Genomic DNA, 14,746 nt, shown 5'->3' with positions numbered 1-14,746 from the left:
CGATGAGGGAGAATCAGAGGATGAAGAGGAAAAATAAGCAACTACCGTAACTGGCAGGAACGGTCAGACAGTTTGGGAAACCAACTTCGTTTTATTTTTTTACTTTTTCTGAGGGTTACATGAGGTGATCGATGCTCACTCATGTTAGTTCCATAAATGAAAATCTAACACCAAACCCAGTCCATCAAAAAAACCTGGAAACAGCTGTTTAAAACAGGGGCTCGCATTTCGGTAGCTAACAAGGCCTCCATTGTTAAGCTATTGGGCTGTGTTAATGTGTAGGTGCTATAAATGGACCAAAATTGCAACATATTTTTCTTATAATCGAATGTTAAAATTTGTTGATGAATTATTTGATTTGCAGACAGATGTTGGCTAATTATCTCTGGTTTGACTCTCTGGCCCCGTTTCTGAGGGCTCTGGTTCCTCCTCCACCAGGCAGGCATTCACACGTAATGAAACACACATGGGCTGCAGCTCTGGCCTTCACTGAACAACACGAATAAGCTCACTGACGGCCATAGATCACACACTAAGCACCTACACCTGTGTCAGGGGGAGTGGATCGCACACGTGAACGCTTGGTGAACATCATAGTCGTGTAACTTTCCACCGTGAAACTGATTTGTCAGCCTTTCTGCAAAAAAAAAAAAAAAAAGATTTACAAAGCTCTGTGCAAGCATGTGTGAGTGAATGCATGTGTGCATAAATATGCTTGCTAATAAATTTTGAAAATTCACTTTACAGGAAATCAGCATTTGGCAAAGAAGTGTAAGGTCTGACAGTAGAGATGCAAAGCTGATGGAGGTGAGGACAAAAAAGGAAGACAGGCAGGAAGACAGGCCCAACTAGTGGGCGGAGCCTCATCTCCACACCTAGACCCCATTGGACTGATTAGCCTGAGGATTTCTAAGCTGGTTTATTCTTTTTGTTCGTTGCCAGGTTGTTTCTGTACTTCTGTTGTTCAATTTGTTTTTTGATTAAAATACGGATGACAAAATTCAGCCCATTTACAAAAATGTTTTGAAAAAATTTAACTTAATAATTGTGTTTGATGTTATTTTTCTTTATTCATACACTGATGTGGCCCTCAGTGAAAATGATCTTTTGATCTTCTGTTTAACCCTACGTTTCTCTATTACCTTAGTGTGAACTGAAGCTAAAAAATATGAATTGGTCTCGGAATTGGGCCTCTTAGCTGCAGTTTACAATCATTTCAACAAATCTGTGGCAAAAGTGGGTTTTAGTGGAGCTTCATAATCATGTAACACACCAGGAACAGACAAGTCTGAAGAGGAACTAAAATCACTGGGTAAAGAACAAACACGCACTAAAAGAGCTGAAAATAGAACTTAAATGAACTCAAATTCCCCAACTCCAACACTCCAACTCTCCAAGAATGTGAAGTGCTCAAAATTATCATGTTTGTCAGTTAATTGTGATTCCACATTCATGTAAACGTGATAATATGATACAGAATTTTTAAAAAACATATATGTATTTATGTTTATTGACCTGCTATCCACTGGTGAATGATGTCCTGTTTTTATCACTATTGACATCACAATTTTTGAAATTGTCTCCATGTGTTTCATTATTCAACACACACCATCAGTTTTCTCAGTGGGACAGGGTTTGTCCACAAACCTTCTGCAGCCCCTGTTGCTCCCTCTCCACCCAATAATCCCCCAACACCCCACTCCGCCCCCCACTTCTAACACTGAAATACAAACTGTAAACTCCCTCACTGAACTGATGATGTCATCACTTCAGCGTTTAGATTGGGAACTCCCTAACAGAAGAGTCGGTGCACTCCCAACCGACCCAAAAGCACACTTATTTGTACTGTGTACACACACACACACACACACACACACACACACACACACACACACACACACACACACACACACACACACACACACACGCACACACAACAAGTGAGGAAATGGAAAAGTGATACGTTCAGAGCCACCCTTACCCTTGTGGAGGCAGAAAAGAGCAGGAAAAGTCTCCGGTCGCACTCAGACGCAGACTATACAGATACACTAGTATTTACACTTTAAACTTAATACACAAGTCCGGAAGTTTCATAGCCTCACACACACAAACACACAAACTCACACACACGCACACACACACACACGCACACGCACACACAGACACAGTTACCTAAACATCTGCGTCCGGAGGCAGAGATCTGGAAGCCTTCAGGACACAAGCAGGTAAAGCTTCCCTCGGTGTTGGAGCAGGTTCCAAACGTACACATCTCAGGCGACTGGGAGCACTCATCGATATCTGACACACAAAGAACAGCATCAAGCACCTGATCAGATACCCCCCCCCCCCCAACCAATAATTTTTAAAAAAAAAGTCATCCCCACAAAATTCAATTTGTACCATCAAACTTCCACCCATCTGATCAGCTTCACTGATTTTTTCCCTGAACTTGCTGTCATAGCTGACGGGATGAAGTCACCACAGTACGTCATGCTCCATCCCAACATGTTAAACCACAATCTAATCTCGCTGGATAGAGGCGTTTTATCTGGAATAGCCTCCGTGTCACACAACCAGCTGCTCCCGTTACTGATGCTGAGAATTCAACGCCGTTCTCCCTGCTTCCAGGAACACGGCACAAAGCAGGAATGTGTTGAAGTCTGAAGAATATCTCTCCATCAGCCCCACTGTATAAACAATGGGAGCGCTCTGCTTTGGGCCGACTCCCACATGGGAAAGGGAGAAAAAGGGGGGAGATTTCTAGCAACACAGTGATTGAAGAAAACAAAGAGGTGAAGAAGGTTTATTCTCTTTTTGTTCACCTCAGTGGAGCTGGACTAAGCTGTGATTTGTGAATGCATATCCATTTGGAAGCAAAACCACACCATCACGTTATAAATTAAAATTTAACGGAAGAAGGTACTTTTATCCACTGTTTGCATAGCGCAATAAAAGGAGATAGCAAAAATGGCTCAATAAACAACATATTTAAAGTATTTTTTCCAAATTATATTATATTTAATATACAGTATTTTTTTCCAAATATACAGTATAAAATACTTAAAATAGTTTAGAAATAGGCCATTCATTGAAGGTGCACCTTTATAATCAGATGCACCTTATAATCCAGTGCGCCTTATACTGTATATGAAAAAGGTTCAAAATAGGCCATTCATAGAAAGTGTGCCTGATAGTGCAGAAAATACTGTATATTTGGAAAAAAACAGCAAAAATAGCTCGATACACAACATATTTAAAGTATTTTTTCCAAATACACAGTATTTTCTGCACTATAAGACGCACCTTCATTGAACGGTATACGGTATTTGAACCCTTTTTCGTATATCAGGTGCACTGGATTATAAAGTGCACCGTCAGTTTTTGAGAAAATGAAAGACTTTTAGGTGCACCTTATAGTGCAGAAAATACTGTAATCACAAAATTCTGCTTTTTTCCGACTACTGCTGTCTCAAAATGAGAAACCAGTTAATTACAAGCATCTCCAGTTGAGTTTAAATTTGTTTTTGTTTTTTTACATTTTATTAACTGTTTTAATCCCCGAAGGGAAACTAAGAAGGTAGGAAATTAAGAAGAAGTCCTTTCTGCTGCTGACCTGCCACAAAAACGGTGCATACACACACACATACACATACACACACACACCAGTTTCTTCTGTGTATGTGTGTATGTGTGTGTGTGGCTTCTGTACCTTCACAGGTTTCCTCATGGAGGTAGTATCCAGGTGGGCAGATACACCTGTAGGAGCCATCCAAATTCAGACAGGTTCCTGCCCCACAGGTACCCGGGTTCACTGCACATTCATTAATATCTGAGAGGAAAAAACCGAAACACATATTATTATAAGGTATTATAAGACATACTAGGTTCAGATCAACATTACAACATGAGGGTGACTTACCTGCACACAGTCTACCATCTAAAGTGAGCTCATAGCCATCGTGACACACACACAGGAAGGTGCCCACCGTGTTCAAACACTGGCCGTTTCGACACAAGCCCCTCTGTGTCGAACATTCATCGGTATCTGAACAAAGCAGTGGGAATAAATCACATGAAGATGGTGTATTTTCTCTTTTCTACACTCAAACACACACACACACACACACACACACCCAGGAACACTCATTAACAGGAACACACACCTATACAGTCACTGTTGTGGGAGTTTTGGAAGCCTGGGTAACAGAGGCAGTTGTAGGAGCCGACCGTGTTCTTACAGGTCCCGTTGCCACAGGGTTGTCTCTCACACTCATCAACATCTGGAAGAAAAAACAAAATCACAGACCCCATCACACACACACACACACACACACACACACACACACACACACACACACACACACACACACACACACACACACACACACACACACACACACACACACACACACACACACACACACACACACACACCTCAGAAAGAGCGCCACACATCAACAACCCGCAAATATGGCAGGCAGCGAGGCAGCTTACCCACACACATCGACTGGTCTCGAGTCGTTTTGAAACCGTTGGGGCAGATGCATCGATAACTCCCCAGGGTGTCGATGCAATGCCCCGGACTGCACACACCAGGGTTCTCGTTGCATTCGTCTCGGTCTGATGAAGGAAGAAAACACTTTTACACCGTGTGAGCTCATATGGAGCGATTCGACATCTGCAGGGCTTCATTTTGTGTGTATCTTCATGTCTTTCACTGGTGCATTATGGGTCCTATTTTGTTGCATTACTTATTAATTCATCAAATATATAAAAATGACATTCATATACTTTCATCTCAAAATCACATTATTTTCCCCTTCGATTCTGAGATGGAAAAATCCTAATAAATATGGCGAGATGTTCTGATGGCCTCGCACCGCCAGCTCATAATTTTTGCTTCTCGCATCGTTTTCTGGCAACTCTCTGGTTGGAGACGTGTTCTTCTACGCCAGCTGGAGAGAAGACGATTGGCTGTTCCTTCCTTTGCTCAGACATCAATGTGACACCTAAACACTCTGCACCAGTTTTAGAATATGAACAACTTTGTGACTGGAAGGACTCTTCTTACGTCTGCTATTATGTGCAATGAGTGTAAATGTAAATGTAAATGTATGTATTTCTTAATTTGTCAAACAGGCATCACCATTCCCTACTATGGCTGTTCGAGACTAAAAGCTGGCAACTGTTACTTCATATTGTATTATAATAAAATATTTTTAATTCAATTGCTAATATGATCATCTATCCATTGCTTCATAGGATGAAAAACTGAAAAATACATGACGACATAATACAACTATTTCAAGACACCAGAGAAACATCATTTTACCCTTCAAGTCAAAAATATGTCAGTTTTTTAAACGCTTCATTTCACCTTTTGTCTCGAATCAACACGTGTTTTTTCTCACTGCGGCCCCGGGTTTCTGCTTTCACTCACCGGTCTCGTGGGGTTGGTCATGTTTTGATGTTAGTTAGCATGAAAAGCTCATCCTTAACAACATGAAACATCTCTCTTCAGGCCGGTTGTGTATTGTCTTTGGTATCTAACAGTGAAGTTCAACCAGTCTGATGCAATAACTTGAGGAGGAAATAGAGCATCAAGCCAATCGAAGACGCAGAAAAGCCAGTGTCCTCATGGAAGATGAGGCTGTTTTGGCTGGCTCCTATAAACCTTTCACTAATCCATGTTTCCACAAATATTCTGGGAGAGTTGTTGCAAGCTGGACTGGTGAAATCATACTGGTAATGTAGCATGTAATGCACTTTATTACCTTATTTAATTTTACTCCTTTAAAAGACTGATTACGAGGGGTTTCAAGGGGGTTTCTCCTAATGATAGAAAATGAAATTACCAAGACATTGTCCAGTGGGAGTGAAGCGATATCCCTGTTTGCACTCGCATCTGTAGCTTCCTGGCATATTCAGGCAGGCTGCGTTCTGCTGGCACAGTGGTCCGTTCTGGCACTCATCAATATCTGACAACACAAGTTAGAGACAGTCAAGAAGTAGAAACATTAAAAAACCTGACCTCATCAGAATCGATAAGCTGATTTAATCCGCTGCATTTTAGATTCCTGACATCACCCTGGATAGATCGCTGAAGAAAGGCAGGCCTCACCTTCGCAGATCAGCAGCTTGTCGTTGTAGATGAAGCCGATGGGGCACTCGCACCTGAAGCTGCCGATCATGTTGATGCACACTCCGTTCTCACACACTCCTGGGATCTCCCTGCACTCGTCGATATCTAGAAAACGGGGATGAGTTAAAACCATTTTTCATCACACCAACGTTCTAATGGGGGGGAAATCTTTACCGATGACACGTCCCGTGGTGATGTCGATGTAATATCCTGGTCTCACGCTGCCGCACAGGGCGGCAAAGTCATCTGAGGAGACGCAAGACAGGAGGTTGTTAAAGCTCTAGTTTAGTTCCTTTGGCATTTGAATACTCGTTTTTGAGTGTACAGTATATCCTCACCTGTGCTGGGAACAGGACACTGTTCACAAGGTTTATTCCATGCACGACCGATGTTATAGGAGCAGCAACACATCTTTTTGGTCATGTTGAAAGTCAGCTCTCCATCACACGTCTTGTTGTCAGAGTAAAAGTTCCGGTAGCAGTGGCTCTTCCTCATGTCTGAATCACAAACGTTTAGGATGTCGCTGTATGACAGTTACAGTATTTTGTGCACTCCAGTGCAGCATGCAGACTCACCCATGCAGTTGTTCCCTCCGTTGACCTGCATATAGTCCACAGGGCAGATGCAGGTGTAATTCCCGATGGTGTTGTAGCACTGGCCTGGTCCACAGATACCCTGTTGCTCACACTCATCAATATCTGCACACACAGAGAGACTGAAATGAGACCACTGTTGAGATGGGAACAGTGTCTGATTGGATTTCCTTTTGGTTGGGGTGCCACACAATTTAGTGTAAATACAGTATTTTCCGCACTGCAAGGCGCATCTAAAAGCCTTTAATTTTCTTAAAAACCGACGGTGCACCTTTTAATTCAGTGCGCCTTATATATGAAAAGGTTTTAAAATAGGCCATTCATTGAAGGCGCGCCTTATAAGTGGGTGTGCCTTATATACAGAATTAACTAATTAATTAACCAATTTATTTATTTATTATTTGTTTTTGGGGTTTTTTTGGTTTTTTGGGGGGAGGGATGGCTATTCCTTTGAAGGTGCGTCTTATATACAGACTTTATATATATATATATATATATATATATATATATATATATATATATATATATATATATATATATATATATATATATATATATATATATATTAAATTTAGTAGGTTTTTTTTATTTATTTGGGGTTTTTTGTTTTGTTTTGGGGTTTTTTGGGGGGTGGCTATTCACTGAAGGCGCGCCCTATAATCAGGTGCGCCTTATAGTGCGGACAGTTGTACTTAAAACTTTGTTACTTTATTAACCTTGCACTATTTGTCCACCTCTGAGATTTTTTTTTATTTTTTTAGTTAATATTCTCTCTGAGTGAGTGTCAAACAACCCCTCTCAGTCTCACATCTCCTGCTACTAACCCATAAGAACCTAAGGAACAATGAGCTTTTAAAATGTTGTGTATTTATGTAATCAATTGTTGTTCTTCTCATTTCTATGCTTTCTGTACCACAATTTTCTCTTTACTGACATTACAGTCAAACAGGAAACACACTGTTTGCTCCTCCTGGCCAAAGGAACAGCTGAACCTCTGATTGACTAGACACATAGCGAACGTTGAGTCCTAGACTTTATAGAGCAGACACTCTTTTATTCTCCCTGCCAACAAACACATGCTAATTAAAATACCGCCGGCCACATGTCATTGTCTCTGATCCTGTTTGTCTTTTCCAAACACACTTCTCATGTGTCTCTTTTCTGTCCCCTATCTTTCCTTCCCTCCCCCTTGCTTTGGCCTATCTTCAGACTCAAGGAGACGGCTGCCCCCACATTCGAGGTTTCGCTCTTCTGGACACGATTAGGCGCTCAGCCGTCTGATCATCCTGACTGAGCTTCGAATGGTTAGCAACAGACGGGAACGGGATCAGAGACAGACTGGAGCTACGATGGACTGTCTGTAGGACAAAAAGAGTGTAATAACTTTTCCCTCTCTCCCCACCCCATGTGTCCTCAATGAACGAAGACTGGACTCAATTTGGGAAACATCCCAAAGGGTAGATCTAGGTATGAACATGTCACCTGTGTGTTCATGTGTCTGCGTGTGTGTGTGTGTGTGTGTCTGTGTGTGTGTGTGTGTGTGTGTGTGTGTGTGTGTGTGTGTGTGTGTGTGTGTGTGTGTGTGATAACCTTCACAGACTCTGGTTTCCGCGTTGAGGGTGTAGCCTCTGGGACATTCACACTGGAAGCTGCCGAATGTGTTGATGCATTGTCCCCCCTGGCACAATCCTGGCAACTCCTGGCATTCATTGATGTCTGCCAGGAAGGAAGGAAGGAAGGAAGGAAGAATTTGATAGTGTTTTTGTGTGAGTGTGTGTCTGGGTGTGTGAGTTTGTGTTAGCAATGAGTGTTTGCATCTGACCTTCCAGGATGACGGTGATGGGGTTGGGTCTGAAGCCCTCTCCTCCAGGACAGAGAGTCTTGTACTCAGCTGTAACACAGACAACAACCCCAAACCACATCAAGCAAACTGTAATAACACAACACACAAAACTGCAATCACGCTTGATTCTTTGCAGGATCAGACAGTAATGGTTGACTGATGGTGCGACACTGAGAGAAGTCGTACGGACGGTTGGTTTAATGCCTGAAAAGACACTTCCTGTCACCTTTCGTCGTACTTTGTGCTAATCATGGACCTCAGATTGATTCACAGAACCCAGAGATCAGGACAGGACGGGAGCTACTTCAAATTACACAGCGAACGGGAAAAAAACATTTTTTGTTCTTTAAAAAAAATAAAAAATACCAAACATATCCTCTAGCTGAAAAGGGGTGAGTCATTCCGTGTCATGTTTCAAACCATCTGTTGGTAATTTCAAGTAAGCTGCACAAAAGCTGTCTCATCCTTACCAACAACAACACTCACAACGATGCACACTTGTTGCATTTCAGGCCTTTATGTTGGAGTAGCTGAACTTACACTTTACCAGGTTTTTTATGTATCAGTAGCTCAGACCTGGAACCAGAGGGGGGTCAGTTCAAGACCAAGTACAGAACACAGCATGAGAGGAGCAAGCTCATCTATTTAGGTGCCCTGGAGCAAGACACCAAACTCCTAGGGTTACCACCCCCATCTGGCTGCCAAAACTCTATATCCTCCCTCTACATTTGCATGTCTGTTGGCCCTTTTTATGTGTAATTCATGCATATACATGTCTGTAAAAAATTGCTTGTATGAAAAACATAATTTCCCCATTGATGGATTAGTAGAGTTGTGATTTTTTTTTTGCATTTTTGCTCAATACAACAGCTCTGATACAGTATATCAGATAAGAGTTCCACTAGTCTGAGGTTTTAGATACGGCTTTCATTGGGTCCTGTGTATGGCCACAAAGTGCCACACTTATTTATAACTTAATGCCTGCCATGCTTGGGTACAATTATTATTATTATTATTATTATTATTATTATTATTATTATTATTATTATTATTATTATTATTATTATTATTATTATTATTATTATTATTATTATTATTATTATTATTATTGTCCTTAATATTTTTAACATTATTATTATTATTAACTTTTCCCTATTGTCTTAGTTTTCTTCAACGCATATTTTCCCTGTTTCTCTCTGTTGTTATATTTTAATGCTCCTGTAACATTCAAATTTCTGAGTCTGGGATAAATAAAGTAAATCTATCTATCTATCTACATTATCCATCCACTTCAAAAAAAATCCTTGTCTTTTACATTTCCCAACAGAAGTTCAATAAATCTGATGGAAAATATCCTTTCGTGTTCACTTCCACACCTGTGGAACATTTAAAGCCGCCCTTGCTGTGAGAAGAAGCAATGCAGTATTATTCAAAATAATTAGACGAAAAACATGTTATTTTTCTTTTGACTGGATAGCTCAGTGAGAAAAGTGAATAATTATATTTACTGCATTTTAATTATAATAATATGCAGAAGATGTATAAAACAATCTTTTGGTCTTTTACTCCAGTGGGTCATACATTTTTAGTAAAAACACAAGGCGAAGCCATTCATGTAGCTGTGTATCATCTGATTTCTATTAAAATATAAAAATAAGCATCCATAATGCACACACAGTCTCCATGACGATGGTTTGACTCACTTGAGTTGCCAAGAGGACACGATTCACACGGATTCCCCCATCCCTGACCCAGTGAGCAGCAGCAGGACGCCTTGGATACACCCACTCCGATCTCATTGGAGCAGTCTAAGCTCTCTGATGCGTCGCCACGGGAACGAACATCCAGGTAGCAACTCCCAGAACGAGTGTCTGCAGGTGTTGGGGTAAACAGGTGAGTTTGGTGATGAGGTTACACTGTACAATAATAATGTGCGCAGAGAAATTGTTAAGTCTCACCTACACAGCCCACCCGAGTGGGGTTGAGTTCGAAGTCAGCGGGGCAGTTACAGTGGTAGCTTCCAGGTATGTTAACACACACCCCGTTGATACAGATAGTCGGATCTGCACACTCATTGACATCTGAGAAAAAATAGTCTTTAAATGATCTTTTCCTTCATAAAAACAGAATAATTCTTTGACACACAGTAAAGTTTTCCTCTGGGGAAATGAGAGCTGTTCATTTGTTTCAATTGGTTTTTGCACCATCTGTCAAATTTCCACAGCACATTGGGGTAAAAAAACAGCACTATTGGGGCAGGTAGCTGGCCTTACCTGTGCAGTTGCCTCCACTTCGGTCCAGTTCATACCCAATGTTGCATTCACATCTAAAAAGTCCTGGGATATTCTTGCATCGTCCGTTAACACAGATGTCAGAAAAGGTGCATTCGTCTATGTCTGTAAAAGAATGAAGGAAAGTGAGAATGATAGAGTGAAGTGGGGGGTGGTGGTGGGGTGTGTAGAGAGACCCAGCTGTGAGGGATTAGTGGATTATGGGATCATGGTGGAAAATTGGCAGCCAGCAATAGGAAGTGAAGGCCGCTCACCTCTGCAGAAGAATGACAGTTCTGGGACGAAAAAAAATACCCAGACAGATACACACACAAACACACACCCCACTATACAGCAGCCAGGGTTATGAATCTGTGCTCTTCCACATCATTAGATAGTGTACAAATCATTACTGTCCAGTCCTCCCTAAATTGAGACTGGGAGGACTGGACAGGTTATTTCAGGATCAACAAAATGAGGTCAGTCTGTTCATTCATTTGAATCCAGCAATACCTTATCACTGGAAGAACTGGTCTCAAACCATCATAAATGCACTCATATGTTGACCCTACAGTAGCTCAGCTCAGTATTTGACAAGATCCCCCAGAAATTCGATCTGACATCACCCTCATAAGGTTTTCCACCTATACATTCAATTAAAGTGTCCTTAAAATGATCTACTGTCCTGTCGATGCCTGGATAAAGAAAACTTGGATCAGTAGGATAACATCAAGGATTGAGATCGAGGGATATATCTAGAAGGTGGAGACAGAATTGAATAATAGAATAATTTCTCTGAATAGAAAAAAAAAATTCTGGAGCAGTGGACGCACATCATCTCCCTTAGAGGGATTCGCGTTTGGACTGTAGGGACAACACCATCATTTATGTAGCTAATGTGACTCAAAGTAGAGTCTCTAAAATATAAAACTTGTTCCCATCTGCTATATTATTGTACCACATGAGCAAAAGTCTACTGTAGATTCCCAGATATTGAATCGTGTGAATGACATTACAGTGTTTGCCTCATATTATGAGCTCAATTATGATCCAGGACTTTGTTTGGACTCAATTCATTCCCTTTTGTTGTTCTTTCAGGAAAAACTCTCCCACAATGTTCCAAGATTGTTGTGTACATTTATTTGTTCAAAACAGCATTCCCAAAAAGTTGTAGAGTTTTTATTTTTGTTCTTATTTACTCTTCAGGCGCTCATTTCACTAATCCCACAACTAATCCCTGTTTTTTCTTCAGAATTTTAAATATCTTCAAATAACAATCTGAATTTTTTTGAGTCTCATCTTGATAACATTATCCTGAGGTTTCCTGTTGGTAATCATGCAGGCAGTAATTTAATTTCAAGAATTTTGAGCGAAAAAAAGCAACTTCACCAAAATGGTCATATAGCATCTTTAAGCTACTGTATATTTCAAAAACTTTACCCTGTATTTCCTGCTGGTAACTTTCCTGATAAACCTCTCTGAGAAAAACATTCTGAAAACATTCTGCAGACCGCATGAAGTAACTTTTTAAAAAATTATTTATTCCAATCCCTTGAGGTTCACTGTTGGTTCCCAATCTTGGAAACATTTTTCTCAATAATTTTCTCAATTTTTACCACATTTAGCAAATTTCTTTAACATTTCAAAGTGTCACGACTAAAACGATGGGGATGTGAACTGAGGTGTAACAACTTTCTCACCATTTCATGCATTTTAAATTATACTACATTAAGAATTTCAGATGTCTCCACGGATATTAGACAAGAAAAACAAGCTAAGTACATATTTGATGGAAATATGTTTTTGAATGTCTTCATTACATTCAATTATTTCCCACCAAAGAAGTAAATAAGTCAGCCAAGAAAGATGTAAAAAAAAGTCTTCTCTTATTGTTTTAGAAGTCTTAGTTCTGTTATATAAAGCATGTTTTAATATGAATTTGATCATCTGTGCATATACTTTATGTTCTACAGGGACTACAAGGGTGTTTTTGTCTGCAACATTTTTCGGCAGCATTCCCACAACCTTCCTGGTTACAGGAATATAATAACCTTCCTGTCTTTGTTATACAAGGACAAATAAATTACTTTGACCCATGATCCATTGCTGTTATCAGTCCCTTCATAACTAAAACCCACACAGATGCGAAGTCTATTGTGTATTTCACATTTCCAAAATACTGCGTCATGAGTTCCATTTCAAGGCCTCATCTGTTCAGTTCGGCCGTGTCTCCAAACAGGAAAACAAACAACTGCTCACCAGGATAATACCAGACCTTTTGGAAACACTCAATATACTTTTGAGCACCAATTCAGCAACGCACACACACACACACACCACGTCTGGACGCAGGATGTTCAGGGTTGTGTTGTCTTACCCTCGCAGGCCTTTCCATCAGGAGTGGAGATGAAGCCCATGTCGCATTCACAGCGGAAACCTCCCGGCATGTTCAGACAGTGGCCGCTCTCACACAGGTTACTGTTCTCAGCGCACTCATCGCTGTCTGTAGCGGTGATCACACACACAAACACACACACACACACACACAGACACAATACATGAAATAAATGCACCCTTTTGTGTATTAAAAAAAGCTAAATTTCCTTGTGTGTGACCTGAGCAGTAGAATCCATCTCCAGAGAATCCATCCTTGCAGGAACATCTGTATGAGCCCATGGTGTTGTGACACTCGGCATTGTTGTTGCACATGTGTGTCCCGTTCAAACACTCATCAAGGTCTAAAAACACACGAAAATATCCAAAGCAATCATTTGCAACCAGTTGGAAACTCCGTTGTTAACAATAGAACACAAAAGAATCCATTGCTGCATCTTTTAATCTTTTTGAATTCTGTGGCCATTGTTATTATACATTAATACCCAATGATAGGCAGAATTTTTTATTTTTTATTTTATTAATTTTATTTTTTTTTATTAATTTCCCCTAGGGAATAAATACAGTGTATAAAATTTAAAAATTAAAAATACTAAAAAATTAAATTAAATTATAATATGCATAGCATACAATAGATTTTTTTGCTTTTATTTTCAATGGTTTTAATTTTTTTATGCATTATCATTTGCACTTTATAAGCTGAGCAGTCACATTTAACTGTAGTTACATCCTCAGACTCACCTGAGCATTTGAGGCCGTCACCAATCCACCCCGGAGCACAGTTACATTTGAAGCTTCCAGCCGTGTTGGTGCAGGTAGCATGTCTGTCACAGTTATGAGCTCCAATCTCACATTCATTGATATCTGGGAAACAGGAAAACAAACAGGTTAACAGCAAATAGATGTTTGTCTGACGGTTTAATGATGTGAGTCTGCCTGATGGTCCTGGCATTAGAGAGTTGAATAAAGACAGCAGCAGGAGACGACAGAACGAAGTCTCCATGGGTCACTGTTTCCATCCACTCAGAGCAGAAGGCACAGAGACATTCTCCTGATCTCTGATTCTAATAGAATTCCTGCAGGGGTTTAATGAGCAGAGCCAGTTTCTGCTCTTTCATGCTGGAAGTGACTAGAAGAGTATAAAATACACCAGGAAGGAGAACGATGCTAATGGAAGGGGCTCGCTCTGTCTGAGCTACGTTTTCTGAGGTTATTCTAGGTCACGTGAGTCAAACTCAAGGCCCGGGAGCCAAATGTGGCCCTCCACATCATTTAATGTGGCCTGCGAGAGCATAAAAGGTCAGAGTGTCTAAAAAAATAAGTCAAAAGTGTGTTTTCACCAAAACTACATTTCCCACAATGCAATAATTGAGCCCTTTTTAGCTTTGACAAATCCATTTTTAACAAAGTTAATGTCCTAACTTGTGTTTGATGTTATCTTTCTTTATTCATTGATAGTTTGATCCTTGATTGATGGAGTTCTGTGGGTTTAATAACCTGACAA

The 14,746-nt window shown here is 40.4% G+C and overlaps 1 protein-coding gene across 1 annotated transcript in view; it reads right to left on the bottom strand.

Annotated features, from left to right (window-relative positions):
* fbn1 (fibrillin 1) overlaps window positions 1–14,746 on the bottom strand; it is a 62,530-nt gene that overhangs the window by 11,846 nt on the left and 35,938 nt on the right. The window contains exons 33-50 of the mRNA XM_068313523.1: window positions 13,984–14,106; window positions 13,464–13,586; window positions 13,226–13,351; window positions 10,852–10,974; window positions 10,537–10,659; window positions 10,282–10,449; window positions 8,558–8,626; window positions 8,326–8,451; window positions 6,718–6,840; window positions 6,481–6,639; window positions 6,317–6,388; window positions 6,122–6,247; window positions 5,856–5,978; window positions 4,495–4,620; window positions 4,164–4,280; window positions 3,920–4,045; window positions 3,710–3,829; window positions 2,173–2,298 (exon numbers count right to left, since the gene is read on the bottom strand). Coding sequence (XP_068169624.1) covers window positions 2,173–2,298; window positions 3,710–3,829; window positions 3,920–4,045; window positions 4,164–4,280; window positions 4,495–4,620; window positions 5,856–5,978; window positions 6,122–6,247; window positions 6,317–6,388; window positions 6,481–6,639; window positions 6,718–6,840; window positions 8,326–8,451; window positions 8,558–8,626; window positions 10,282–10,449; window positions 10,537–10,659; window positions 10,852–10,974; window positions 13,226–13,351; window positions 13,464–13,586; window positions 13,984–14,106 — 2,199 coding nt within the window. The remainder of the gene's footprint in view (window positions 1–2,172; window positions 2,299–3,709; window positions 3,830–3,919; window positions 4,046–4,163; window positions 4,281–4,494; window positions 4,621–5,855; window positions 5,979–6,121; window positions 6,248–6,316; window positions 6,389–6,480; window positions 6,640–6,717; window positions 6,841–8,325; window positions 8,452–8,557; window positions 8,627–10,281; window positions 10,450–10,536; window positions 10,660–10,851; window positions 10,975–13,225; window positions 13,352–13,463; window positions 13,587–13,983; window positions 14,107–14,746) is intronic.

The sequence above is a fragment of the Antennarius striatus genome, chromosome 1 (genome assembly GCF_040054535.1).
Source record: "Antennarius striatus isolate MH-2024 chromosome 1, ASM4005453v1, whole genome shotgun sequence".
NCBI classification, from domain to species: Eukaryota; Metazoa; Chordata; class Actinopteri; order Lophiiformes; family Antennariidae; genus Antennarius; species Antennarius striatus.
This window is presented reverse-complemented; position numbering and strand designations above follow the sequence as displayed.